At 43.3% G+C, this 27,161-nt stretch overlaps 1 protein-coding gene across 7 annotated transcripts in view; it reads left to right on the forward strand.

Annotated features, from left to right (window-relative positions):
• tmtc1 (transmembrane O-mannosyltransferase targeting cadherins 1) overlaps positions 1-27,161 on the forward strand; it is a 99,179-nt gene that overhangs the window by 68,556 nt on the left and 3,462 nt on the right. For 5 of the 7 annotated variants that reach the window (XM_053415270.1, XM_053415272.1, XM_053415273.1 and 2 more), the window contains 6 exons: positions 8,806-8,914; positions 9,203-9,305; positions 10,014-10,149; positions 12,559-12,703; positions 13,015-13,152; positions 15,084-15,206. In XM_053415270.1, coding sequence (XP_053271245.1) covers positions 8,806-8,914; positions 9,203-9,305; positions 10,014-10,149; positions 12,559-12,703; positions 13,015-13,152; positions 15,084-15,206 — 754 coding nt within the window. Of the gene's footprint in view, positions 1-8,805; positions 8,915-9,202; positions 9,306-10,013; positions 10,150-12,558; positions 12,704-13,014; positions 13,153-15,083; positions 15,207-20,143; positions 20,181-27,161 lie in introns of all 7 variants that reach the window. The other 2 variants (XM_053415271.1, XM_053415274.1) reach the window with 2 other exon arrangements.

A 27,161-nucleotide genomic window follows, 5' to 3' on the forward strand; every position in this document is an offset into this window, starting at 1 on the left:
AAGTCAACAGTGACCTCCCAAATAGGAGATAGAATGGTGAGAATCCAGTAACTTCACAGCGCTTGCTGTTATATGCAGCAGTGTTCTGTTTAAGCGTTCGACTTGACCATTCCCTTCTGGGTGGTACGGTGTGGTTCTTGAGCCCATCACTCCACAGTTTTTATGCAGCTTTGCAAATAACAGATTTTCGAATTCGCCTCCCTGATCATGGTGGATTCTCAAAGGAAATCCAAACTTCAGTGCATAATCATTAAACACCTTATCTGCAACTGTCTTGGCCGATTTAGAGGTTGTAGCATAAGCTTGTGCAAATCGTGTAAAATGATCAACTATCACAAATATGTATTCATAACCCCCTTTACATTTGTCTAAGTGTAGGAAGTCAATGGATATCAATTAAAATGGCTGTGTTGGGACAATGGGGGTGAGAGGGGCTCTAGTCTGTCTAGAGCAGGGATGCAAGGGTGAAATTGGACAGGGGGCCAGATTTTTTTCAAGCAAGACCTCAGGGAGCCAGATTACACTTTCGGACTGAAAGGCCAAACACTGACTCAACACATGGATAGGTAGCCTCACAATGAGGCCTACAATTACATAGCCTAAAGTAGGAGACAGTTACCCTCTAAAAACGTAACATTTTCCTATCCATGCAAGTAGCCTACATTTATAAATTAGAAATGCAACAAAATAGACTAGGTGCTAAAAAACACATTTCCTATAAATAACACAAGTGTAAACTGTTAATTACTTGTTATATATTTATTGAAGGCTTGCACATGAAAACATGTTAATGCATAATCATGCCATTAAAAGAAGTCCGGGCCAAGTAGGCCTAAACGAGTCAGAAAGTAAGCGCCAGAATAAAGTAGTCCAACAATAGGCCATGTGATTGAATATCCAGTCGGAATTAGTAAAACAAAAAGGTTCTTGAAAAAAATTGTAAAATATGAGCTATCTAAACACATTAAATTGGCTCAACGACAGATGAGGCACATTACCTTTGCCAGTCATCACCAGTCAACCCCAACCCATATTTCCACACACCCATATGCCTATACGGCACTAGTCTGGCTGTCAGTCAACCCTAACCCCGTATATTCCCTCCCACCCATATCACACTGGATTATGAAAAATGGGGAGACCAGCCTACTTCAGCTACTTGTCGAAGCCAGACACCTTTTAACTTTCACCAGCTTGTCCATATCGGAGACAGTTTCTGGGTAGTGGCTATTTTCATAACATCATTCAGATGTCAGTGCGTCATCTATTCACTCCTAACATCAACACTCGTCTTCTCCCTCTACTTCCTCATTCACCCCTGACCCGCCAACAAACCAGCCAATGAGAGCCTGTCATCCCACACAACCCCACAGCCATTGGTCAAGAACTGTCACTTGTCCCACCCCGACCTGTTCACTGACCCTCAGGGCATCTCAGTACTTATTCAACACAGTGTACTTAGCTAGTAACAACCATAGATATATATATAAGGCTAGATGTCTCGTCCGCGTTGCCGGCCAATGGAGTCGAATGTCCATACATGGCGGCCATCTTGCAACAGGGGGCTCGCTCACCCATAAGTACGTACCACTACAACACAATGTTATGGGTGAGCGAGCCACAGACCAACTGACGGTTTCCACTGAAAATGTAAAAAAATAAATAATATTAAAAAAAATATTCTCCCCTTATCACCCGTGGGCCATATGTGACGTACAGTCGGGCCAGGTCTAGCCCGCGGGCCGCAACCCTGGCATCCCTGGTCTAGAGGGCTTCTGTTTAAGGCATGTACAAATCTGAGACACGTATCTCTTGCTGCATGTGTGGCCAGAAGAAACGATCTTGAATGAGGGATGTTGTTCGTTCCATACCTCAGTGTCCCATTTCATTGTGAAGTTGTCTCAGAACTGTTGCCTTGTACTTCTCTGGTAGCATCAGTTGTTTTCTGTTGGGAGTCTTTCGGTGAAGTATACTGTCTATACTGAGTTTCTCCCAATCCCTGAGTAAACACTTGCTCTGAGCACTGAATAATTTCAGTTCCTGCCCCACCGGCCTCTTATCTAACTGTCTAGCGTGTATAACAGGGCCAACGTTCTGATCATCTTTCTGAGGTTGACGTGTAGCTGATCTAGAGAAAAGCATAGGTGCCCCTGCATCTCTCTCTGCACTTTCGATAGTACTCGTGAACCAAACTGTGTTCGCATCTATATTTTCCACTGCTTGCAGTGTTGCTTGTCTGGAAGGAGAAGACATTTCCTCTATACATTCTTCCATAATTGTTCCTATTTCACAGGGCATTCTTGAAAGACTATCAGCATCACAGTTCTCTTTTACTGGACGATATCTGATAGTTAAGTGAAAATCTGCTAGTCTCAGTTACCCAGCTATATCCTGTGGCGTTGAGTTTGGCTGTGGACAATAAGCTGATTTTTATCCGTGTACACCGTGCACGGTGAACTAATCAAATAATCTCGAAAACGCTCAGTAACAGCCTACTTCAATTCTAGAAATTCTAATTTAGCTGAATGAAGATGGTAATTCTTCTCAGCTTTGGTCAGTGTGCGGGACGCATACGCTATAATACGTAGCTGCCCCTTCTGTTCTTGATACAACACTGCCCCTAGGCCTTGATTTGAAGCATCTGTGTGCAGGATGAAGGATTTGTTGAAAACCGTAAATCCAATTATAGGCGGCTCCACCAGACAGTCGATCAGTTTTTCCAGGATCTGCTGGTACTTGTAGGTCCATGTTATAGGCTTATGTGAAGGTGTCCCTTTGCTTTTTCCTTGTTCATTCCTTGTCTTTGCATAGATAGTCCATTGACTGCCCTCACCTCTCCTACAGTTCTTGGCTTATTCTCCTTTAAAGCTCTCACAGCCAGAGTATCAGCCGGGTCCATTTTACGGCCCTCAGCAGACACCATCCGCCCGAGGTATCAGACCTCACACCTGAACACTTCACACTTACCAGATTACCGTAGTCGCTGTAGTACTGTTCTCACATCCTCTACATGGTCGTCAAATTATTTGCTAAAGACCAGAGTGTCATCTAAATATTGAATACAGATCTCATCTCTCAGTTCTGCCAAACCCTCCATGCAAAGCTGGAAGGCAGCTGGGGCGTTCATTAAGCTAAAGGGGATCCTAATCCACTCATAGAGGTCCCGGGGAGTTACAAAAGCAGTCACAGGTCTGGGGTCGGATTTATAAAAGAGTGCGTAGGATTCTTACTAAAAGTGTGCTTACGCACAAAAGCCGGAAATGGCGTACGCAAAAGCTAATTCAGATTTATAAAACCGTGTGCACGCACACCTGAACGCAATTAAATGATGCTCCTGACCAATGGGTTTCCACCGTGAATCCTGACGGAGGCACGGCATTAAGCTATGTGAAGAGGAAGTGAAACTTCTGACACTGACATCGAGGTGTTTGTTGTTGAGGTGGAGGTGAAGAGCGACTTTATGGGACAGCAGTGATGTCACTAATAAAGAAAATACACTGACACTCTGCCGCTGCTGTGGATAACACAATGTGTGAGATAAAAAAAATCGCTGAACCCTCGCTTCCTCCTCGTCCTTCCATTCACATGCAAACATCACGCAGAACCCCGCACCACTGTCACGACAGCTCTTATTTAGAGCATCGGACCGATTCCCTCACATCTGTGGATCCTTGCCTCCACTCTGGGATATTATTTTTGAAAATGTATTTTTCTTATAAGTGATCTCCTGTGCGCTGGGTCACTCTGTGCGCTCTGTGCGCCTGATGACACAGTCACATTCACTGCAGTGATTTGATGAGACACGCACAGTGTTATAAGATATTATTAACAACTATTAATGACTCGGCTCCGTAACTCCGCGAGCAAAACTAAGCTGTTGGTTTTAATGTAAATGATGAAGTGGATCAATAATCTGGCTTCAGTTCACCACCTCACATCTGCATCGCCACTTTCCCGTCTCCAAAACGTCCGTACGCATGGGTCTAAGTTTGCTTAGAAATACGCACATTTTCCCGTCAAGTTCGTTTTTATAAATCCCATCTTTGGCGTGAGAAGTGGCGTACACACGTTTCAGGCGTACGCAACGGTTATAAATCCGACCCCTGCTCTCTTTGGCCATGAAACCCTGGTGATAGGCTTTACCATGGTCTAGCATTGAGAACCAGGAGTTTCCTCCAAGACCATCCATGATATCTTGTAATCTGGTAATAGGCTGGCGATCCGGGAGAGTTTTTCTGTTCACCTCACGGAAGTCAATACATAGTCTTAAACTCCCATCTTTTTTTCGAACACAGACGACTGGTGATGCATATGGTGAATTAGATTTCTGAGCCCTGTGTGATGAGATCATTTAAATAGTCTTTCCTTTCCCGGTACAATGGCTTCGGCACTGAAAGGTAGGTTTTTGCAACATGTTCTGTATCTTTCAGTGATATTCTGAGTTGCAGTTTTTCTATGCAGCCAATCTCATCATCTGTTCTTGAAAAGGAGGCAGACTCCTCCCTTAACATCTGGTGAGCTCTTGCTCGCTCTAGCTCACTAAGGTGGCTCAGATTCACAGGAGGGTCCCGTACATCGTCAGCAGCTTGGTTACTTTCCACTTTCATGTGATTCAACATGTGAGGGGCAGGGCTGGATCCTTCTAGTATAGAGGCTGGGTAAACTGCCTGAATGGGCTTGGCACTGCCAATCACAGTTCTCCCTGCCAACATTATGTCATGGTCTGTGGGGTTCTGCACCCTCACAATAATGGATGGTTTGTTACCTTTAATCACTTTTATGTAGTGCGTCACAAAATCCGAGCCCCTCTGTCCAGCGGGGGTTCGCATCGGGCTCCATGATAAGTGTGATGTCATCTTGTGTTGAACACGTGTGCACATGGCCCTCAAGCTGGATAGAAGTGTGTTTAGGTAATAATTTTACATACAGCTGTGGCCAAAAGTTTTGAGTGACACAAGTACTGGTTTTCACAAAGTGTGCTGCTTCAGTGTTTTAGATCTTTTTATCATATGTTACTATGGTATATTGAAGAATAATTACAAGCATTTCATAAGTGTCGTAATTGATTGACAATTACATTAAGTTTATGCAAAGAGTCAAAGTGTTGACCTCTGAAATTCACCCTGGCATGCTGTCAATTAACTTCAGGGCCATATCCTGACTGATGGCAGCCCATTCTTGCATAATCAATGCTTTGACTTTGTCAGAATTTGTGGGTTTTTGTTTGTCCACCTGCCTCTTGAGGATTGACAACAAGTTCTCTGGGGAGTTTCCTAGCCATGGACCCAAAATGTTGATGTTTTGTTCCCAGAGCCACTTAGTTATCACTTTTGCCTTATGACAAGGTGCTCCATCATGCTGGAAAAGGCATTGTTCGTCACCAAACTGTTCTTGGATGGTTGAGAGAAGTTTCTCTCGGAGGACGTTTTGGTAACATTCTTTAATCATGGTGGTGTTCTTAGGCAAAATTAATAGTGAGCCCATTCCCTTGGCTGAGAAGCAACCCTACACATGAATGGTCTCAGGCTGACTTACTGTTGGCATGACACAGGACTGATGGTAGCGCTCATCTTTTCTTCTCCGGATAAGCTTTTTTCCAGATGCCCTAAACAATCTGTAAGGGGATTCATCAGGGAAAATTACTTCACCCCAGTCCTCAGCAGTCCAATCCCTATACCTTTGGCAGAATATCAGTCTTTCCCTGATGTTTTTCCTGGAGAGAAGTGGCTTCTTTGCTGCCCTTCTTGACACCAAGCCATCTTCCAAACGTCTTCGCCTCACTGTGCGTGCAGATGCACTCACACCTGCCTGCTGTCATTCCTGAGCAACCTCTGCACTAGTGGTGCCCCGATCCCGCAGCTAAATCAACTTTAGGAGACTGTCCTGGTGCTTGCTGGACTTTCTTGGGCGCCCTGAAGCCTCCCTCACAACAATTGAACCTCTGACCTTGAAGTTCTTGATGATCCGATAAACGGTAGATTTAGGTGCAATCTTAATAGCAGCAATATTCTTGCCTGTGAAGCCTTTTTTGTGCAAAACAATGATGACTGCACGTGTTTCCTTGCAGGTAACCATGGTTAACAGAGGAAGAACAATGATTTCAAGCACCACCCTCCTTTTAAAGCTTCCAGTCTGCTTTTCTGTCTTAATCAGCATGACAGAGTGATCTCCAGACTTGTCCATGTGAACACTCTCCCCTGTGTTAACAAGTGAATCACTGACATGATGTCAGCTATTCCTTCTGTGGCAGGGCTGAAATGCAGTGGAAATGGCTTTTGGGGATAAAGTTCATTTTCGTGGCAAAGTGGGACTTTGCAATTAATTGCAATTCATCTGATCACTCTTTATAGCATTCTGGAGTATATGTAAATTGCCATTTTTTTAAATGTGCACATGCAGAGTTGCACTCATTTAGGTATGTGATATATTTAAAAGATAAACATTGAAACTTTGTCGAAAGTTCATCTTCTCTGCAAACTACACGTGGCATGCGGAGAAAATCAGCGAGACCGGAACCGCGGCTGATCAACAGGCTCCGATCTGTTAAATGCGAGCCGATCCGTGGTCAGTATGGCCTGGGCGTCAGGCAAAGTGCTGAAACAGGTCTGAATAACAGTGTTATTTCCACCTCGGCCACAGGGTCTGTGTGTGTCTGTATTACTGGAGGTCTCTGTGGATCCAGCATTTTTGACATTGTTGAAATGTATAGTTTAAAACTGTAACAGACTGCTCTGTTCCCGTGAGTATCTTGTCAGGAACACTATGGACCACAGGTATGATTTTTGTTATGGTTGCTTTTGATTATTCGCATCTACACAGAGATAAATATACACACGCTGGCTCTCTCGCCATCCATTGTCATCCTGCTCTGAGCCATCCGTCAGATCGCGCTACTGCTGATAAAGAGGAGAGGGTCATTAGTTGACCTGGAACACCTGTGCACAATCAGACTCTCCCTGGCACAGCTCCCAGAACCTCATCCCCATTCCATCCCCTCCCTCCTGCTGATGACACCCCACTACCACAAAAACATTCTCCAGGACGCGCATTGCTGTCCTGATCTAACATGTTCCCTTATGGATCTGTTGATTTGGAAGGCGGGACATGTCAGTGAAACCTCACTTCATCAGATATAACCAATCAGAAACTGAGATTTCAATGTAACTTACGTTTCAATAATGCTCTCCTACACACCATCACTCTCTCTCACACAGACTACTATTCCCATTCACATATCTGTCTGGGTTGGTTAGGCAGTGGACCCAGGATGCAGAGTTTAAACGAAAAGTGTCCTTTTAATAGGTAAATGTCCAACAGGAAAAAACAGGTAAAGGAATCTCAAAAAGCACACAGGGAAAAACACTGGAAGCTTATGAGAAGATGCAGAGGGACGCAAGCACAGGAGATGAAGCGTAACGACATGGATTAAGACATGCATAAAGACAACGAACCGACAAGGGGAAGCACAGAGACTTATATACACAGAGGGAAGGCAGGGGCAATTGAACACAGGTGGAACACATGAACATCACAAAGACAGGCAGTGAAGAAAGAAAACACACTAGGAGCAGGGCCTACAAAATAAAACAGGAAACAGAACACAGGGAGTGGGAAAACCAGAGACATAGAAACAACAACACATACAAACATAAACAGATGGATATACATGAAACACAAGGAGGTACTAATAAACTGAAGACACTCTTGAAAAAGAGGCGGAAACTAAACGTCTTACATTCACTGTCATTTTCTGCCTCACACATGGTTATTCGCATTAACATTTCTCTAACATGTAATATTATTCTATTTCAAATATAATATCTCTGTGCAAGAGAGATCAGTGTTGTGTGTGAGAGAGTATGATGGTGCATGTGAGAGAGTATAGTAATGTGTGTGACAAGTATTAATTATCTCTCATAGGGCCTCTCATAGAATGGTGTGGAACACACTGGAAAAATCAAAGACTGTGATTCGCATTGTGCGACCAGCCTCGATGGATGATAAGTGGATGAGTACAACATACGTGGGGATTTAGACGTCATCGGAGCCGATCTGCACATCTCTACTACAAAGACACACACAGACATATATATAGTTAAATTTGTTTATTAGACATTGTTTTTGAACTTTGTTTATATCTTTTTATGAATAAACAAATATATGTCTCTTTAAGTGGGAATTTTATCAACCTCTACAATGCCAAGAACTACAAATCCTTCAACTTGCTAACTGCTGATATGGTGATTTGGGTATTCATTATTAAGTTTGTTATTAATCAAAGTTCCTTACTCGTAGTTAGTGATTTTATGAGACTGAATAAGTAAATTGGCTTTATTTTCCCTTCATTTGAGGGGTGATGCCCAGAGGTAACTTTAATGTCAATTCAATTTGTTACTTGATTTAAATATGAATTGTTAATAAATGGATGCCCAAAGGTACAACTTTACTGTTACAAAAATTACGATGTCTGTGTTGAGATAAGTATGAAAACAGTAATTAGCTTACAATAAATGATTATGAGAAAGACTTTTGTAATAATGAAGTGAAGATGGCCATGACTGTGACAATGAGAGTAAGAATAAGGAGTCCTTTTATTATTACCACAATTGGGAAATTTGCAATTTACAGCAGCAAAAAGACATCAGTGGTAATAAGTAGGAATATAAAAGAAATGTATAGAAAGAAGGACAAAGGACGAAGTTATATAGAAAAAATGCTCAAAGTGAGATAGAGCTGCTGCAAAAGGCAGCCACTAGGGGGGCGCCATCTTAGATTCAGTGTGATACCACTGATGCTGTGTTCCAGGTACCAGGGGAAGGCAAAAGAGGCTGAGGCTCTGCTGATTGACTCCATACACTTCGGTGCTCATTTTGCTGATGCTTACGCCAGTCTGGCATCACTTTATGCAGAACAGGTGAACCATACAGAAAGTGCACTTCCTCCGACATTCACAACATTCTCATAGCCATATTTGGCTTATTAGCCAGATTTGCTCAAAGGAGTATTATGACTCATCACTAATTACTGAAAAAAATTTGCTTTAGCTGTAGATAGTTGATTTGTGTGCAAGTAGCTGTAATACAGTAATGGCACATCATTAATAACAGGTTCATTTGTACACTTTACAGCTTCTTGAAACAATGGTCTAGGTCATGCCTGTTTTAATTAAACCTGAAATCTTTTAATCTGCATTCTCCCACAGAAACGTTTTCCTGAAGCCAATGAAGTGTATCTGAAAGGCATACAGAACTGTCCAGACAATTCTGATCTGCATAATAATTATGGTGTGTTTCTGGTAGATACAGGTGAGTGGTACCTATAGACCTTCTGGCCATGAATGGGTTAATCAATACAGGCATAGGGGACAAAATAGGTAGGATGGTCAAAATACATTAACTAAATTAAGCTTGAATTTATCAATATGATACACAAAAATTGTTTTCAGACATGACCCAGAGAATTAGCTACAGAGTATACCTAGAGTTTGATTTTCACACATGCACAATGCAGCGGGAGGTTCTCTGCACAGTGGTGTTCACAGCAGTGACAAATCCCCTGCATCATTCAGGTGAAAGGTGGTGCAGCAGGCAGCGAAGAGAGTAACGTATTTATTCCACTGTGGAGATCACATGATTTACTTGACAACACACAGACACCAGCTCTTATCGCCAAAAACCCTTCGATATCTGGGTCGTTGTCTTCTACGTGTATGGCTCTGCTTTTTCATCTGGGGATATTTGTTTTCTCTCTGATTTTTTTTTTTTGGGGGGGGGTAAATTCTCCTCTTCTTGGTTTTACACTGAGGTCATGTCTGAAAACTTCTTATAATTTCACCTCAACTAATTCTGTCGATACCAGAGGCCACACAGGTTTCATGATCAGTAGGAGCCATTACATTTGGGAAAACATGATCACATAATTATTTTTTTCTCCCTCTTTCCTTCAATCTGTTTTCACTCTATACTTATCATTCATCCATTTGCTTTTTCATCCTTCTTATATCTCTACAACAGGAGAAGGAGCGCTAGCAGCAGCTCACTACTTGCAAGCAGTTCGACTCAAACCAGCACACTATGTTGCAATGGTAAACCTGGGCCGCCTTCTCAGATCATCCAATGAGAATGAAGCAGCGGAGTCTTGGTACAAGAGGTGAAGATATGAAAGGCAGGACCGACGTGTGCACTTCTGCCAGTCTAAGTGAAGAATACTCCTGTCCCTCTTTTTGCAACGTACCGTACCAGAAACAACACACCAATGCTAATATTCCATACACAGAAAGTGCTAGTGCACTAGATCACTAGTGCAATTAAGTGCAACGCTAGTGTGCTCAAAGTGCCAACAGTATTAAAGTGTGCATGATGCAATATGCGGGCATTTTGCGGAACTATATCCGGATCCTCAAACCAAATAATATAAGTGCAATCTGTCCTATACACCACTTTGTTCCGTTTTTTATTTGGATGATTAAGATGACAAAGTTACGATTGTGTATTTAGTTATATATCGATGGTGTCGGATCATGAATCTGGATCCTTCACTGACTGCATTAAAATGTTGACGAATTTTTCATTATGATCAGACATAGGATCTACTCACAAGACTATTCCAAAGCATTTCACATATGTGTCTGATGTTTAGAGATTCCCATCCCATACCTCCACTATTAGCCAAAACGCAAGTACATTTATGGACCATACCTATATTAGAATAGGTCTATATCATTGAGTGTATAAGTTGTATGTTCATTGAAACCGCATAGTATAAATCTTTAAGTGACACTGTTGGGGATAACGAGGGGTGGTACATGGAGTTTGAACGTCTGTGAGGGGCTTTTAGCCCCTTATGATGGTTTGAGCAGATGACCAGGAATCGAGATTAAAGTTGGCGCGGGGGGGGGGGGGGGGGGGTGCTTAAATGCCAGTGTCATTGTCACCCTTCTTACACTTTGTTATGCCACTGCGGTGGCCACCAAACAATACCTGCTTTTCTCACCTCCACTTCACTCACAAGCCTAGATTTTAGTGTCTGCTAAGTTGTGCTTGTCGGTCTTCCTCTGTGTCATGATTCACCATATAAATTCAATGATCAGTACGTTCATGTATATGCATCAGCATTAATGAGGTGCTTTGCATTGACCATTTATGGTTGAAAATGTGCGTGTACAACATTGTAGTATTCAGGTGTGTTTGCACACAGATTTATAAATCATAATATTTTTTTTGCCATTTTCGGCCTTTGTGCTCACATACATTTCTAGTATGAATCCTACAAACTGTAATAAATGAGGCCCCTGGCCACTGGATGCTTGCAAGCGAGCCCCCTTCCCAGGTCTGACTCCAGGTTGGTGCCACTGGTTCCCTATTCCAGGCATGATTAACATCAGTCTGTTACCATTTTTCATCATGGTTTTTCTTCATCACTGTCTGACCCTTCCCCTGTATTTACTTTGCCTTGGGAGACCCCACTACAGGCTAGTGCTCCAGACAACACAGCTGTCATGTCACTGTGACACACAAACCCCTTCACCACGATTAGGTAGTGTAATGGGACATTCTGTATTTAGATATGTTTAATGAAAGAACAGATTAGTATATATAGAGAATACTATGACAAAATGTGTTTCTGCAGTTTAGACTTGTAACACTAAGATCTTTTCGTAACTTACTCTGCTCAGATGTGTATTGCTGGAGACTTCTTCCTGTTGCTAAACAAAGGTTTAACAGCAGGGGCCGTTCTACTGTTTACAACAGGAGGTTGCAGTGACTATAGGTGTTGTTGACCAGAGACGGGGGTCACTGGGAAAACAGGTTTCCACACTTGGAGGCTGAGCAGAGGCCTGATGTCATTGTGTTGTGGGACTTCAAAGGGGTCCTCATGCAGATTGATCCAGACAGAATGTCTGACCAGCCTGATTACAACACGCAGAGAGCCGATTGGATGAACATTCTGCCTCTGTGAAAGGAGGGGCTTATTTTGTATAAATGAAGTGACATGTCATTGTTCAGGGCCTTTGCCTCGCATCTGTCACCGTGATGATAAGCAATGTGACCCCATCCGCAGATGGGTAGAATTAGACACCAGAAGATAATTGTTTGTTTGTGTCATGTATTAAATATTCTATTACAGTAGCGATTCACAGAGATTGATTAAGTCTTGTGAAGGCCTATATTTGCACAGAGAAATCTGTTCTGCATGTACTTGACCTGTATGCTGGGTGTTTGTCATCCCTGACTGTAGCACATAATCAACTGTAACATGCTTAGCTGGATGAGCGCATTTCCTTAAGAGGGAGACTCTTTCTGTGTCTGTTGTTTATTAGACATTTTTCAAACGCTATGCACAGTGCCAGAGGCTTATCATACACAGTATCAGATGCAACTCAAAATCAGATGTTTTTCAAAGGTTGCGCACAGCATTAGCATTCAAAAGTATTCTACAACAACTGCAGATTACAGTTTCAATGCAGATAGAGTGAGTCGGTTGCTGTTGAACCTGTACATGGCTGTAAACCACCTCCATAACATGCCATCCTCATGACCTTTGACCCATTGCCTGCAGGGCGTTGCAGATAACAAGGAAGGTGGACATCCTGACACCGCTTGGAGCACTGTACTACAACACAGGCCGATTTGAAGAGGCTCTGCTGGTGTATAGAGAGGCTGCAGCCCTGCAGCCAGACAACACAGACATTTGGCTGGCTCTGGTGAACACACACACACACACACACACACACACACACACACACACACACAAACATGTTTATCTATAGTTGTGAGGACATTGACATAATGCAGTCTCTAGCCCCTTACCCTAACCTTAACGCTCAAACAGACAATTCAATTTGCGAGGACCAGCCAAAATGTCCTCACCATGGTGGCATTAAACCAAAATTGCCCCTCATAACCATAGACAGACATGGGTGCACACACCCACATAACCCTAATCCATTTGTGTTCCCTTAAACACTTTGACAAATTAAAAAAGCTACTTCTCTTGTTTCAAACATTTTACCAGGCTCAAGTTTTAGTCATGGTCAGCCATACCATAGAAGCAGAGAAGATAACCTTGGACATCATATCCAGAGAAGGCAGCTGTATTGAATGTTACAGACTACTGTCTGCCATCTACAGCAAGCGTGGCGACTTTACAGAGGTTTGTGTGCATGTTGCAGGTGTACGTCTATCTGATGGTGTCTGCTGATGATTAATGAAATAACATAATCTGTGTTCCTAAGACTCTCATAAATGTTTTATTCCTAGGTATCTAATCACCTCTGCTTCTCTGTTAGATAAACTACAACATTTTAAATGGACTTTTGTTGTGACCAGTAGAGGGCACATGTGTGTAATAATAATCAGCATATTTTAATGTCACACCTGTCAGATGAACAGATTGTCTCACTAACACTGACTGAGAACACAATTTGAGAGTGGCATTTATATTTTTGTTGAACATAGTTTCTTTTTTTTCACACTTTCATGTGTCCACTCACAGAACTTCCATCAGATTACAAAAATATATCACAACTATTACAGCTTAATTTTAATTCAACAAAGTTTCCAGATATTGCCTGACAGTGTTGATGCTTTTAGTGTTTTATCATATCAATAATGAGTCAAATAACATGAGAGAACAAAAAACCTACAACCTATGATGTCTTTTATTAGAGAAATTATACAAAAACACTTTTCGATTTTATCAATATAAATTAACATATCTTATGTCGGACATATCATCCCATATGAACTACTTATTTTCCTTCCTCTCTGTAACAACAAACAGACTGACATCTTCTCCTCTTCATCTGACATACAACTAAAATACTCACTATAACCTTGATAAAATAGAGGCGCACTTCATCAACTCTGACTCTTGGCGCTTGGGCAAAAAAGCCATCACAGATGACAGAGCTTACAACTCCTGTCCAATACACACAGCAAACGTATCTCTCCCTGAAGATCTTAACCATTTCTTTGCATGGTTCGACTGTAACAACAACCCACCCATAAATAAGCTGACATTGCAGGGGAGCCCGAGTTTGCTGACAGGTTTCACAATGTCCTGTCACACCTGGATCAGCGAGACACCTATGTATGGATTCTATTTGTTGACTATAGCTCTGCATCCTCAGAGACCCTATTACATCCATGAACCAAGCTCAGCGGGATCCTCTAAGAACATAACATTATATTACATTTCGTTTAGCTTTTATCCAAAGCGACTTACAATAATTGCATTCAACCATGAGGGTACAAATCCAGAACAACAAGAATCAAGCAAGTACAACTTTCTTCAGGAAAGCCAAACTACAAAGCTCTATATTTTAAGTGCCATAGATGCCACTTACTATATATATATATATTGTTTATGTTGAGTTTTTGATGTGAAGTGTCACTTTTCAAAAGAATTGATTGGTCAGTGGGTGGTGCTGCTGGACTGGCTGATCTGGAATCTCCAATTTAGCCGTTCAGCATAAATCACCATGGGGATTTAGCCCAATAAGAAGTGAAGGAGCGTTGTAAGACTGAAAACCCTGAGTTAAACCTGAAGATACCCGGATAAGTGCAAATGCTGGTTCATAGTACAGGCTCCAGGGCATCTCCTACGAAATCTTATCTTGTCCTGTCCTTGGATATTGAGTGAAGCACTGGGCATTGTCTGCATGTTTTACTTCTTACGTAAGAAGTGAAAGATAGTAATTCACAGGAATTCTTCAGATACATAGGATATAGAAATTTCTCATGATAATTTTTTTTTCTTGTTTAGAATTTTGACCTGCATATTCATTGTTCTCAGTTCTTCTACTGCATCTCTATCCTCCTCCTTTCTGCCTGACTACTCTGCCCTAAATCTGTTCAGACTTTTTCCTTTTTTTCATTTTCAGCTCCTTCTTGCCTTCCCCCTTCCTACTCGCCTTCATTGTTCAAAATATTTGCTTTTTTTTTTACAGAGCTCTATGTAATTTCTTTTGTAAACCAGCAGTAGGTTAGCAAGAAAGTACGTTCAAAATGTATATGGTTATCTATGTGTCTTGATGTGTTGGCTCTGTATTTATGTGTGCTTTCACTGTGTGTACATGCCAGGCCCTGGTTGCTCTGGATAGGGCCCTTCAGCAGAATCCTAGTGATCTGACAGTAAGAGCAGAGCTGTATTTCTCCAAAGGAAACCAGCTCCGAGAGATGAACCAGCTGGACCGGGCCTTTGAGGTATTACGCTATCTGCCACACTCTCCTCTACTTTTCTGCTCTTACCCACTGCCTTTCCCCCCACTATGTCTCCTATTCTTGCTCCAAGCCAGTAAATCTTTTATATAGTTTGTGGCTAATAATACGGCACTCAAGCTGAAACTACTTTCATATTGTTTTTATTAAAAAGCGATAAACACACAATAAAAGTGGTAGCTGAAATTATAACTGGTGTTTATTCCTGTCATTTCAGTGTAAAACTATTCACAGGTTGTCAGTTGATCTGACCAAATTGGTTCAGTTAACAGTTAATTCTGCTCTCTGACCTAACAAACTTGACTTGATGTTGGCAAAATGGCGCTGCAGATGGCTGCCTTGTTGTGTTAGTGTGCATGTTTTTTTCTTGTTTTGTTTGTTAATTCAATGTTTTCTTACAGTCTATAGAGCTCAGGAACATCAGAGGAACAACTTCACCAGACTTATTTCTCACTTTTCTTACCTCATCTGTAGATTTCCTGGACATTCTGGTTAAATGTGCTCTTGCCATTGTCCATGCAATGAAACACCAGAGAAGAGGGAAACTTGCCGGTGTATCTCTGCTGGCACAGACTTTGCACACTGTTACCAGGAATTATTTTTTCCCCTCAGGTGTACACTGTACAACAAGCTGAAATCTAACATTACTTTTCTTCATATTCTGCTACATACTTTACTGTATGGATCAATACTGAACTCTTTTGTAAGGTCTCGACCAAACTATGTAAAGTGTGCCTATAACGCCATCCCCTGTGACTCCATTCTCAATGAGCTGCAGCTCCAGCTTCCCCAGTTCAGTAGCTCCCCGTGCACATTTCCCACAGAGGAAAGTAAAACTGTGGAAGCATGACTCTGGTTGCTGGACCATCAGCACTTGCTCCCCAAAAGGCTGAGTTCTTTCTTCCTGTGGTGGAAATTTATGGGAGAGGAAATAATTTTAGACTGGTGAAACAAAGTTGTCTTTGTAGGTTTTATTTTAAGTAACATTAAGAGTTGCAGAGAAAATCTTAATTATCTTCCTTATTAGGACAGGAGCCGCCACCGGCAGATCGCTGATGTAATATGTGGTTCAGCTGGTCCATTGATTAGCACCATGTGCTTTTTTTGACTATTTGTGAAAACAAGTAATCACACACTTACCATAACAGAGAAATTGTGTTAAGTCATCTGTCCATTGCTTCAAAGGCGCACAGCAAACACAGGAACCACACGAATAATTTTATTTGCATGGCCAACGATAATAAAAAAACACTATACAATGTAGAGTTAACCATAAAGCATGCATAGACAATGTGGCATTATTAGTATCTACCATAAATCACACTTCCTACAAGGGTCATTTGGGTTAATATGATATCGTGGATGGATGCAGCATTTTAAGCCTGCCACACAAGCTAGCTTGTCAATGTGACAGATACAGAAACAGCAGCAACCTCTTCTGTCCAATAAATAAAGTATTTCTACTGCAACTGACTTCCTGTTGCAAACATCCACCTATTTAGCATGTGGCCCTACTGACATGTGCACCATGCAGTGTGTAAAGCAGATGTCATGATACTTTCTGCCTTTGTACTGTAAGCACACACAAATGAGAAAATGGTGCACTGTCATTGAGATCGAAGAAATGACAACTCATGAATGTAGAGAAACTATCTGGCCTTTTAGAAACGTTTAAACCATCTGGGTGTGATGTCAAAACTATGGAAAAATGCACAGATGGTCTCTGCCCATCAGATTGACTGGGCAGTGATAGGACATTATGAAGGTTTTATAGTTAAATCAAGTATGCATGATAGTGGTGTGGTGTAGGGCTCCTTAATTGGAACACCTCCTGCATCCACAGTTTAACACGTTCTACCACACATTTTGGGTGGTTTTGATCTTCTGCAGGGATGCTTGTCTTCCAGGTTATCCAATTTCCCCACGTAGTGTTCCTCGAGATTGCAGTTCATAGGACTCCAGTGGGGATGTATGGCAAGCGGTGAGCATTTATTCCATATCCTTGATATCAAATTTCAGTCTCCTCCACTAGTTCGGTCTTTGTCAGCACTAGTTTGACATTTGGTCGCTCTAGTTCAGCATCTTACTGTACTAGTGTAACATTGGTTAGCAATGATCATCACTAAGCACAGTACAGGTCACAATATAGCCCCCTCCTCCATTAATGTTTTGATATTTCAAGTTTTGTATAGTCCCAGGACTCGGGACCCTCGGGAGTGGCCAGAGGTCAAAATAAAAGAGAAAGAAGCCTGTAATGCCAGCAGAATATAATTGAAATGGACTTTACTGATGTGGGATTTTCAAAGAGGCAGGTTTTGACACATGGCCACTCCCGAGGCTCCCGAGTCCTGGGACTATACAAAACTTGAAATATCAAAACATTAAGGGGGGAGGGGGCTACATTGTAGACCTGTAGTGTGCTTAGTCATGATAATTTCTGATAGCTAACCAATGTTTGGCTGGCTGCAATGCCAGTAATTCATATCGGGATTGAGAGTGTATCACTCCCCTCAAGAGGAGGTAGCTTGGATATTTTACTTTACAGGGAGAGGAGGGAACACTATTTGATGCACGGACTGAAATCCCTGTCACCTAATAGATTGAATATAGATTATGACTTGAAGTGTTTTCTGTAAAGTACCACAATTTATTGCATATTTAGATTAAGTTGTTAATAATGTTCATCTAGAGCTGAGATTTGACTTTTTCTGTACATCTATTAGAAATCTATTCAAAATAAAAAACGCTAAAACATTTTCACCTTTGTTTCATTGTTGTTCGGAAAAAAAAATTATGAACCTGACACACATGTACGTGCTTTACTCTTTATGGATAGTAAGCAAGGAGCTGGCGGTTCATAACAGTGAAACCTTATCAGGCTTTATAGGGTTACATTTTTGCTGGATGGAGCACTTGCTGGAGAGCCGATAGGAAGCTTCAATGTATGCCCCTCAATAGCATGTAATGCAAGAAGTGCCACTAGTAAGCTAGTAGGCATTTTCACTGTCACTAGCTTACTAGTAAACCCTGTTGGCCTCACTTGTTTGCTAGTAAGGTCAAAAGATTAAGATTAAGATACATTTATTCATCCCAAACACATCCCAAATTTCCCATGCAGAGGAAATTTTATCCTCTGCTTTTAACCCATCTGGTGCCGGACACACAGAGCAGTGAGCAACCATGTACCGCGCCCGGGCAGCAGATGTTGGGGGAGTAAGGTGCCTTGCTCAGGGGCACTAGACAGGGTAGGGAGAATCCTCTTGGATTTTTGGACAGATCAATCCAGGTTCGTCTTTTTGTTTTTTCTCCGTGGAGTCGAACCAGAGACGAACCAGAGACCTTTTCTGCCCATAGTCCAAGTTTCTGCCACTAGTCCACCGCACTTCAGCTAGTAAACTAGTGCACATTTCTACCACACTAGCTTACTAGTAAACATTTTGCACCTCACTAGTTTGCTAGCAAGGTCAAATAGGCTTTTACGAGTAAACTAGTGGGTATTTTGCCTGCACTAGCTTACTAGTGTGCATTTGGGCTCCCACTAGTTCAACTAGTGCAGAAAATTGTAGGCCTCTAGTTTACTAGTGAGCTGAATCCATGTTTGACTAGCTAACATGTCAGAGCTTTTGCAGCTCACTAGTTAGCTAGTTACACTTTCAGCATTACTAGTTCGGTCCAGAGAGGGCCACTAGTGCGACAAAAAGCCAACTAGTAGGTACTTTGGTGCTACTAGTGCGGCACACAGTTTTACGAGTAAGGTTTCTGTTTCAGATTTTTTGTTCAACTAGTATAGTAAGATGCTGAACTAGTGCGACCAAATGTCCAACTAGTGCATTTGGTCAACTAGTACAGTAAGATGCTGAACTAGCGCGACCACATGTCCAACTAGTGCTGACATGACCGTACTAGTGGAGGGGACTGAAATTTGATACCAAGGATATGGAATAAATGCTCAAACTGCTTGCCATAGGGATGCTCCCATTGAACGGTATTCTTGTGAAAAATTGTTCCAGCTACGCCCTCTACTGGGTTGGACACATGATCCAAAGCTTCCATAATATCTTGCTCAGACCATGGCCTGAAGAATAGGATAGGTCCGTTACTCCAAGGCACTTCCAGCATCAAGTACAGTTGAACCTCACTCTTGCTTCGCTAACATATTTATTGCTTCACATTTTCCCTTTAGTCTAATCAGCGTAGAGTCACCTGTTCCGCTTCGTCAATGTCTGTCAACAGTGGGCTGTGGGTGTGTCGATCGTGGTGGTGCAGCATAGCGAGGAGGAGGGACAGAGTCCAAGTCGGGATCCAGCTGGAATGGATTTCTTGATTTATTTTTTTGAATAAAACAGGGTACATTGTGTTAGCTAGTTTTACAATTATGTCTCAATCTTCTCTTTTCTCTATTCTCTGCTTCTTGTCTGCACATACCATGTTACTGTGGCTCCATCCTTTTCTTGAAGAGCCCACTAAAACTAAAAAGTCACATCATGTAGTTGACGCATACTCCAAAACAAACTTCGTTAGGTACTTTGTTTGAAAATCTTTACTGAAACTTTCTTCTTACAGTACAAAGTTAACAGACAAATAAATTCAGTAATCTACTAAAGAACTGAGGATTAGACTATGAGTACAGTTGAAGAATAGTTTGTTCTTTAGCTTTAACAAACAAAACTAAACAAGCACATTAGCCAATTAACCATTCAACCAATCAAAGGCCAGGACTGTCTGCAGTCCCAATTTGTCCTAGTCAAGCCTCAAGCTGCAATGATTATGTGAACCTAATTTGAACAAGCATTTCAGAAATGGCTCTAATATAACCGCTCCTAATTGACTAGGCTATTTGCAAATCTATTATCAATATAACATATTTGAGTAATTGTATCAATAACAAGAATAACCAAAACCCTTTTATGTTCTTTCTTCAGGTTGTAAAGATACACAAAAAATATCATTACAAATCAAGTAAGTGTCTTTGTCCTATCCTATCCTTTTACTTGACCTCCGTCAAGAGGCATATCTTGGTAATGTGTCTTTCTATCATTCTTGTCTTTGTCTGGACATGGACACTCTGGACAGCTCCTTTCCTATCGAGTCTGGCTTCATCTAGGATAAAGGAGGATAAAGTTTGTCCTTGCTGTGCTCTAGGAGTGTAATATCCACTTAACTCCTCTTTCTAGCACATATTCTTGAATCCTGGACTGATTCAAGTCTTTGTGTGATTCCTACAGCTCTCTCTCTCTGCACAGACATAGTTTGTGCCATTTTCTGAACGAAAAACTGACACTTGACCTCTTATACCTAGAAAGCGGATCAGTGCATGTAACAAGGCCTCTTTGTTACCGTGCATTCTTCGTTGGGAATCAAGGGGAAACAGGTAGGTGTGTCTCAACAGCTTCTTTATTTGTTCAGACACATACAATTTACACAAACACAACTTCTTCACAAGCATATAACAGCTAGCTTTCAAGCCTAGCATTCGGCATCCGGGAGCAATCTGGCTCCTGGTGATGCCTAACTCGCGCCCCAGCGCGCTACTGCTGATAAAGGGGAGAAGGTTATTAGTTGAACTGGAACACCTGTGTACAATTAGACTCTCTCCCTGGCACCGATCCCAGAACCCCTTCTTCACTCCCTCCCTCCTGTAGCCGACGCTGACCACCCCCCACATACCTCTACCGCCCGACTTAGGCTGGGGAGCCCTCCGGTGCCTCTGGATCGGCTAGGCACTGCACGTTTTTTTTCCATGCTGATCCAGGAGCTCGTTGACCCGGGGCATTGGATTTGCATCAAACCGTGAGACATCGTTCACCTTGGGGTAGTCCACACAGAACTGTACAGACCCATCCTTCTTGGACGACAAGAACGATGGGGCTGCACCAGGCGCTGTTACACTCTTCTATTACCCCCATCTTGAGCATAGCTGCCAATTCTTCCTGAAAATTGTTTCTTTTACGTTCAGGAAGCCGATAGGGTCGTGAACGTACAGTCCCCCCAGTAGAAGTCTCAACGTGATGTTATATGAGCTTTGTGCGTCCTGGCAAGGGGGAAAACACGTCAGCAAAATGCTGCTGCAACATGGGGATCTCTGCTCTCTGGGCCGGGGAGAGATGGTCATCACAAGGGAGCAAGGCCGGATTGATAGAATTTGGTACTTCAGGCCCCAACTCATCTCTTTCGCCTCCCAGCGACACCAGAGAAACAGGCTCTGCCTCTCTCAATGCTTTAAGGAGGTTGAGGTGGTATATCTGTGTGGCACCACCCCTGTCAGAACGCACAACCTCATAATCGACATCCCCCACCCACCGTATGACCACAAAGGGCCCTTGCCACTTGGCGAGTAATTTAGAGCTAGAAGAGGGAAGCAATACAAGTACTTTTTCTCCCGGTGTGAATTGTCTTAGCTTGGCTCCTCTGTTGTACAGGCGCTGTTGACGTGCCTGGGCCTGGAGCAAATTCTCACGTGATAACCGCCCCAGTGTGTGGAGTTTCCCTTGCAAGTCCAGGACGTACGGAATATCATTCTTACTGAGGCTTGGACCTTCCTCCCAGTTTTTTCTAAGTAGGTCCAGTATGCCCCGTGGTTTTCTGCCAAACAAAAGTTCAAAGGTAGAGAATCCCGTGGAGGCCTGGGGCACCTCCCGCACTGCAAACAACACAGGATCAAGCCATTTAGCCAGATTGCGCTCGTCTTCGTGAGTGAACTTACGGATCATGGATTTTAATGTCTTATTCAACCGCTCGACCAGCCCATCAGTCTGTGGGTGGTACACGCTGGTCCGAATAGATTTGACTCCCATTAATCCGTAGAGTTCGTGACATAAACAAGGTCCCTTGGTCAGTCAGGATCTCTTTTGGGATCATGACTCGGAAGATGACCTGAAACAGTGCCTGCACAACACTCTTTGCAGAGATGGTGCGCAGGCACAAAGCGATACCCACGTGCAGTCCGATGAGGTTCATACCAAGGCGCTCAAATGGAACCTCCATTAATCGTAGCGGGCGTAATGGCGCTCTCGGAACTGCTGGTAGGTTCACCAGTTGACCTTCATGGCAAGACGCACACCAGCGGCGCACCTCCCTGCGAATGCCAGGCCAATAGAATCGGCTCATTATCCGGCTTAGTGTTTTATCATCCCCCAGGTGACCAGCCATTGGGTTAATATGAGCCGCCTGGAAAACCATTTCCCGACCGCTTTTAGGCACCAGCAACTCGGTGGTTTCTCCTCCTATCTGAGTTTCACGACTCACCCGGTACAGCCTGTCCCTGATCAATGAAAAATATGGGAACATCTGCGCAGCGTTAGGGCGCACCATGTGACCATCAATTCGTATCACCTGATACTGAGCGTAGAGTGTCATCACAAGACTGTTCGAGTCGAAATCCTCCATGGAGTGTAATTCATGCGGTGCCTCCTGTGGAGTCACTGCTGGTTCCTCCCCCCTGTCTGCAGTGTCGGACAACCTCACGTCACCTCTGAGCGCAGCACACATGTCATATGTCTCTGTCTGTCGTGAGTGCAACCCCACACATTGCCCCACTACAGAATGAAACCCCGGCCAATCAGTCCCCAGGATTAGGGGGTGCGTCAGGTTGGAGCTAACCGCGACCTTAGTTCTATTATTTTTCCCCTGGTGTCTAATTTCCACTGTCACCATCAGGTATCTGTGAATATCCCCATGCACACACCTATTTACCCAACAAGCCTCCACCAAAGTCCCGGGTCGAACCAGGTTCTGGTGAATCATGGACTGCATGGTGTACGACCCCCTGAATTCTTTCCGGGATTCTGTATGTCGCTCCCGCACCGGGGAAGGGTGTTGCAGGGCCGGCAACCCGGATCACTTGCCCCACTTCCATAAGGGGGCACGCCTCCCTGAAGTGCCCAAGCTGCCCGCACCTCTAACACTCCTGCCCAGGCATTCGAGGCATCCCTTGCGGGTTGGGAGCGGTGCTTGTAGACTGCGGTTGAATGGAATGTGACAAAACAGCGTTAACACAGGGATCAGGTGGGCCCCGTACCGGGTTATGGGGTTGAGGAGGGTGCGATCGCCGAGGGGCTGGGGTCGGTCGGGTCCGTGTGGGGCAGCTGCGAGAGTGACGGCCGCTACCAGCGTTGCTGGTCGGTGATATCGCACCCACGCCGAGGTCCGGTCCGGTAGCCCCCACACAAACTCTTCCAGGACCACCTTCCCCAGCATCGTGTCTTCCACGGCGGAGCCCCCTGGCTGCAGCCACCGTCTAGCCGCATCACACAGCTGTTGCGCGTATGCGACCGGACGGTCCTCACTCAGCCTGGCATCCCGGAACCTCCGGCGATGGTCCTCCGGCGTCAGCCCCAGCCGGTCCAGCACCGGCCTTCCGCTGTAGTCCTCTCTCTCGGCGCCGCCTTCTGTGCCTCCCCTGACAGCAGAGGAAGGAGCCGCACTGCCCACTTAAACGCCGGCCACTCAAAAGAGTGTAATACCTGACAACAAGGAATGGGACGCGGGGGACGGAGTTGCTGTCGGTTGGGAGAAGAGATGCTCCATCTGGCTCTGGAGCATCCCCAGGAACTGCCGATTAAATACCGCCTGCTCCCGCTGCATGGCCGCGACACCCTCCATCAACTGGCCGAGCGCCACCGCCGGCTGCGACGGGTTCTGGTCCCGCTCTTGTTCCATGACAACGGGTTGGGCTCCAGTGTAACAAGGCCTCTTTGTTACCGTGCGTTCTTCGGTGGGAATCAAGGGGAAACAGGTAGGTGTGTCTCAACAGCTTCTTTATTTGTTCAGACACGTACAATTTACACAAACACAACTTCTTCACAAGCATATAACAGCTAGATTTCCACCCTGGCATTCAGCGTCCGGGAGCGATCTGGCTCCTGGCGATGCCTGACTCGCGCCCTCCCTCCTGTAGCCGACGCTGACCACCCCCCTTTACCACAGTGCATTAATAAATGACCTGGTGTTGAGTGAGTATGCTACCTCTTAAGAACACCATATCTCTTCACACTGTCCTCCTACTTTAAAATATGGATCCAACTTAAAAATACGACTACTTTTCTAAACAGAAGGTTGTCCTCCTCTGCACATTTTTGTTTCTGACAAAGGTCTTCAGTGGAGAGCACTTGTGGTGTAAAGCTCTGTTTGTACTTGAGCATCCTTTGCTGAAGTAAAAACTCAGCCTTTGATGGGTTGTTTTCACATTGATTTATTGTTTCTTGAGACTGAAAGCTAGGCATAAGCTAAGCCATTGCTTTGTTGAGTTTGTACCAGCTTGAGGAGTGATTCACAAACAGAGTCATTGCATCTGGTTTCTTATCACTCTGTATAAGGAATATTATGGCTGATCTTTTGACCTCCGAGTCATCTTCTATAGATAGAATGGGCTAGTCTGAGCGGACTGGCCATTCAGGATTTAATAAGAATTCTAGTCCCTGTATCCAGTTTTCATTCTTTGACACGCTTTCAGCGCATGTCCCTCTTGAAGCCTGGTATGCAGAGTTCACATATCTCCAGTGAGAAGGCTTTGTAGCTTTTTTAATGAGGAAGGCTCTGTTAGCAACAAAGGTTTAATATCAAGCACCATTATTTTCAATATACTTTTGTCCAAAAGATTGATTGATCCAGCCTTAGCTGTAGTTGAACCGAAGAATATTGTCCATTTTCAGTTCTATCACAGCTACGGTCAATTCCATCTTTGGGACAGTGACTTGCTTGAGGGGTACCACTCTTGATTTTCACATCAGGAATGAAGTTTGTTTTTGGTCCCTTTCCTTGGCCAACATGATGTAAGATAATGTAAATAACCCTCAGTGCTGGCATCAGAGATATGGTCCTGACATAATGACACCAAATCCTGCTGGTTTGACACATCTGTTGATACTGAACGATAACAGCATTTGCAGGGCTGCCCACCACTTTTCCCATCTCTTTGCTTGTTCTTCTGACACCTCTTCATCCCAGGCCTTTTTGTCCTTGCTCTCTTAAAAGGAGCTTGGCGGGAAGGATGACAGGTGCCAGGAAACCTTGAGGCTTGTAGGCTGAACTTATGGATGACAAGATTAATTAAGATACATTTTTAGCTTAAGGGTGTCAGATTGTGTGAACCACTGGACACCTAAAGCCCTCTGTACGAGAGCCTATTTCTTTCAAGGTTGAGGTCTTTAACCTCTGAAGCTCTACTTCTGGAATCAACATTATCAATGCTTTTGAGTTGCTTGTCCATATAGTCAAGCAAAATCCTACACTGAGTCAATATGTCCTCCAGTCCTCAGCGAGAATAAAAGCATGTTGGTCTGATGACACTGAGCAACTTAAAAGCTGCTTCAGTGTTGGTTCTCTCCATTCTGTCTTCAGTTGTCCTTTTTAAAGCGTATTAGGCACTGCTATTGGAGGAAGCTGCTCCAAACAACTGTACACCCATCCTGTATTCTACTGGCCAAGACCTCAGATTGAGAGTTTGAGAGAGTATATCAATGAGGTGAATGAACAATTTGGCGATGAGAAGATAGATGTCTGGGGTTCTTGTAGAGCTGGTGCTTTGATGATTGAGACCAGGTGTGGAAATAGTGCCAGGTGCCAGGAGTGGAGATAGCTCCCATGACACAAACACATTCACACTCACACGGAAGGAGAAAACAATGAGGGGAACACAGAAAACAGGGAAACACTAATATAACAGCATAAGTTGTGACAGACAACCACTCTTAATTTCTTATTTTTAGGATGTTATATGGAATTCCATGATGAGGAATGAACCATATTCTCCCATTGCTGCAGTCTAGCTGCTCCTCTGGAACTCTGCGGGCATTTCCTTTATCAAGTAGCTCTGTCATAATCCAATGTACCCTATGTGGAAGCCAAGTTTCTTGTAGAACTTCTTTTGTATGCTTGTTCAGCCAGATGTTTGTTGTCAAGCATTTTTTACATCTTTGTCTTTAAGTGGCAGTCCTATGCAGTAATACCATTTACTATCTGAGTAGAGTCAAGGAACTGACGATTTTCCTGAGACATATCAGCCTTGTCGTCATAACTTCTTTCTGGGAAGTCTGCATTTACTGTTGAGTCAACAGGTTTTCCACATTAGATACTGAAATGCGATCGACAGAGAGAGAGAGAGAGAGAGAGAGAGAGGTGTCTCTCAGAGCATTCACTGTTTGCAAACTAACACCCCTGTCAGACCACAGCAAAACCAGTATATACGTCCTCACTATGGTGAAACCTTAAAACAGTGTAAAAATATAGTGATGTAAAAAATGAACCATGTTAGAAACCACCTACATGCCTTTGCAGAATCCATAAAAACAAACGACTTCTGGAAAAGTGGAACACTCTAGACAAACAAAAACATGACGACCTACCCATCCGAAATGGAGATGTATCGCTAAACCACTTCTCCAATCTCTTTTACACATAGAAAAGAATGAACAGCAAAAAACACATTCAAGATAAACTGCAAAGTTTAGAATCAACCACAAACGACTATCAGATCCCCCTAGACCCCCCAATTACATTAAAATAACTACGGGGCAAAATGAAATCGCTCAAATCCAAGAATGCCACTCTACAAGAGTGAAGACAAATTTGACCCCAATAACTACCTTGGGATCTGTAGTAATAGTAACCTTGGGAAAATCCTTTGTGGGATTATAAACCAAAGACTCCTACAAATTAAAATTATGATATTCCAAACAAGATCCAGCCTCTAACCCACAAATACAAATTCCTTTTAGACATTATTGCTCTAGAATAAACAAAAACATATACGTACCTCGGCCTAAACATCTGTTCTACAGGTAACCTTAACAAAGCTGTGAATGACCTGAGAGACAAGGCAAGAAGAGCTTTTTACACCATCAAAAAGAACATCAAGTTGGACATCCCAATTCTAATCTGACAATGTAGCTAACAAATAAACAGGCTAATAAGCAGGCTACAGCAGAGTATCACCTCAAACTA

This window comes from Pleuronectes platessa, chromosome 22 (assembly GCF_947347685.1).
Source record: "Pleuronectes platessa chromosome 22, fPlePla1.1, whole genome shotgun sequence".
Lineage (NCBI taxonomy): Eukaryota > Metazoa > Chordata > Actinopteri > Pleuronectiformes > Pleuronectidae > Pleuronectes > Pleuronectes platessa.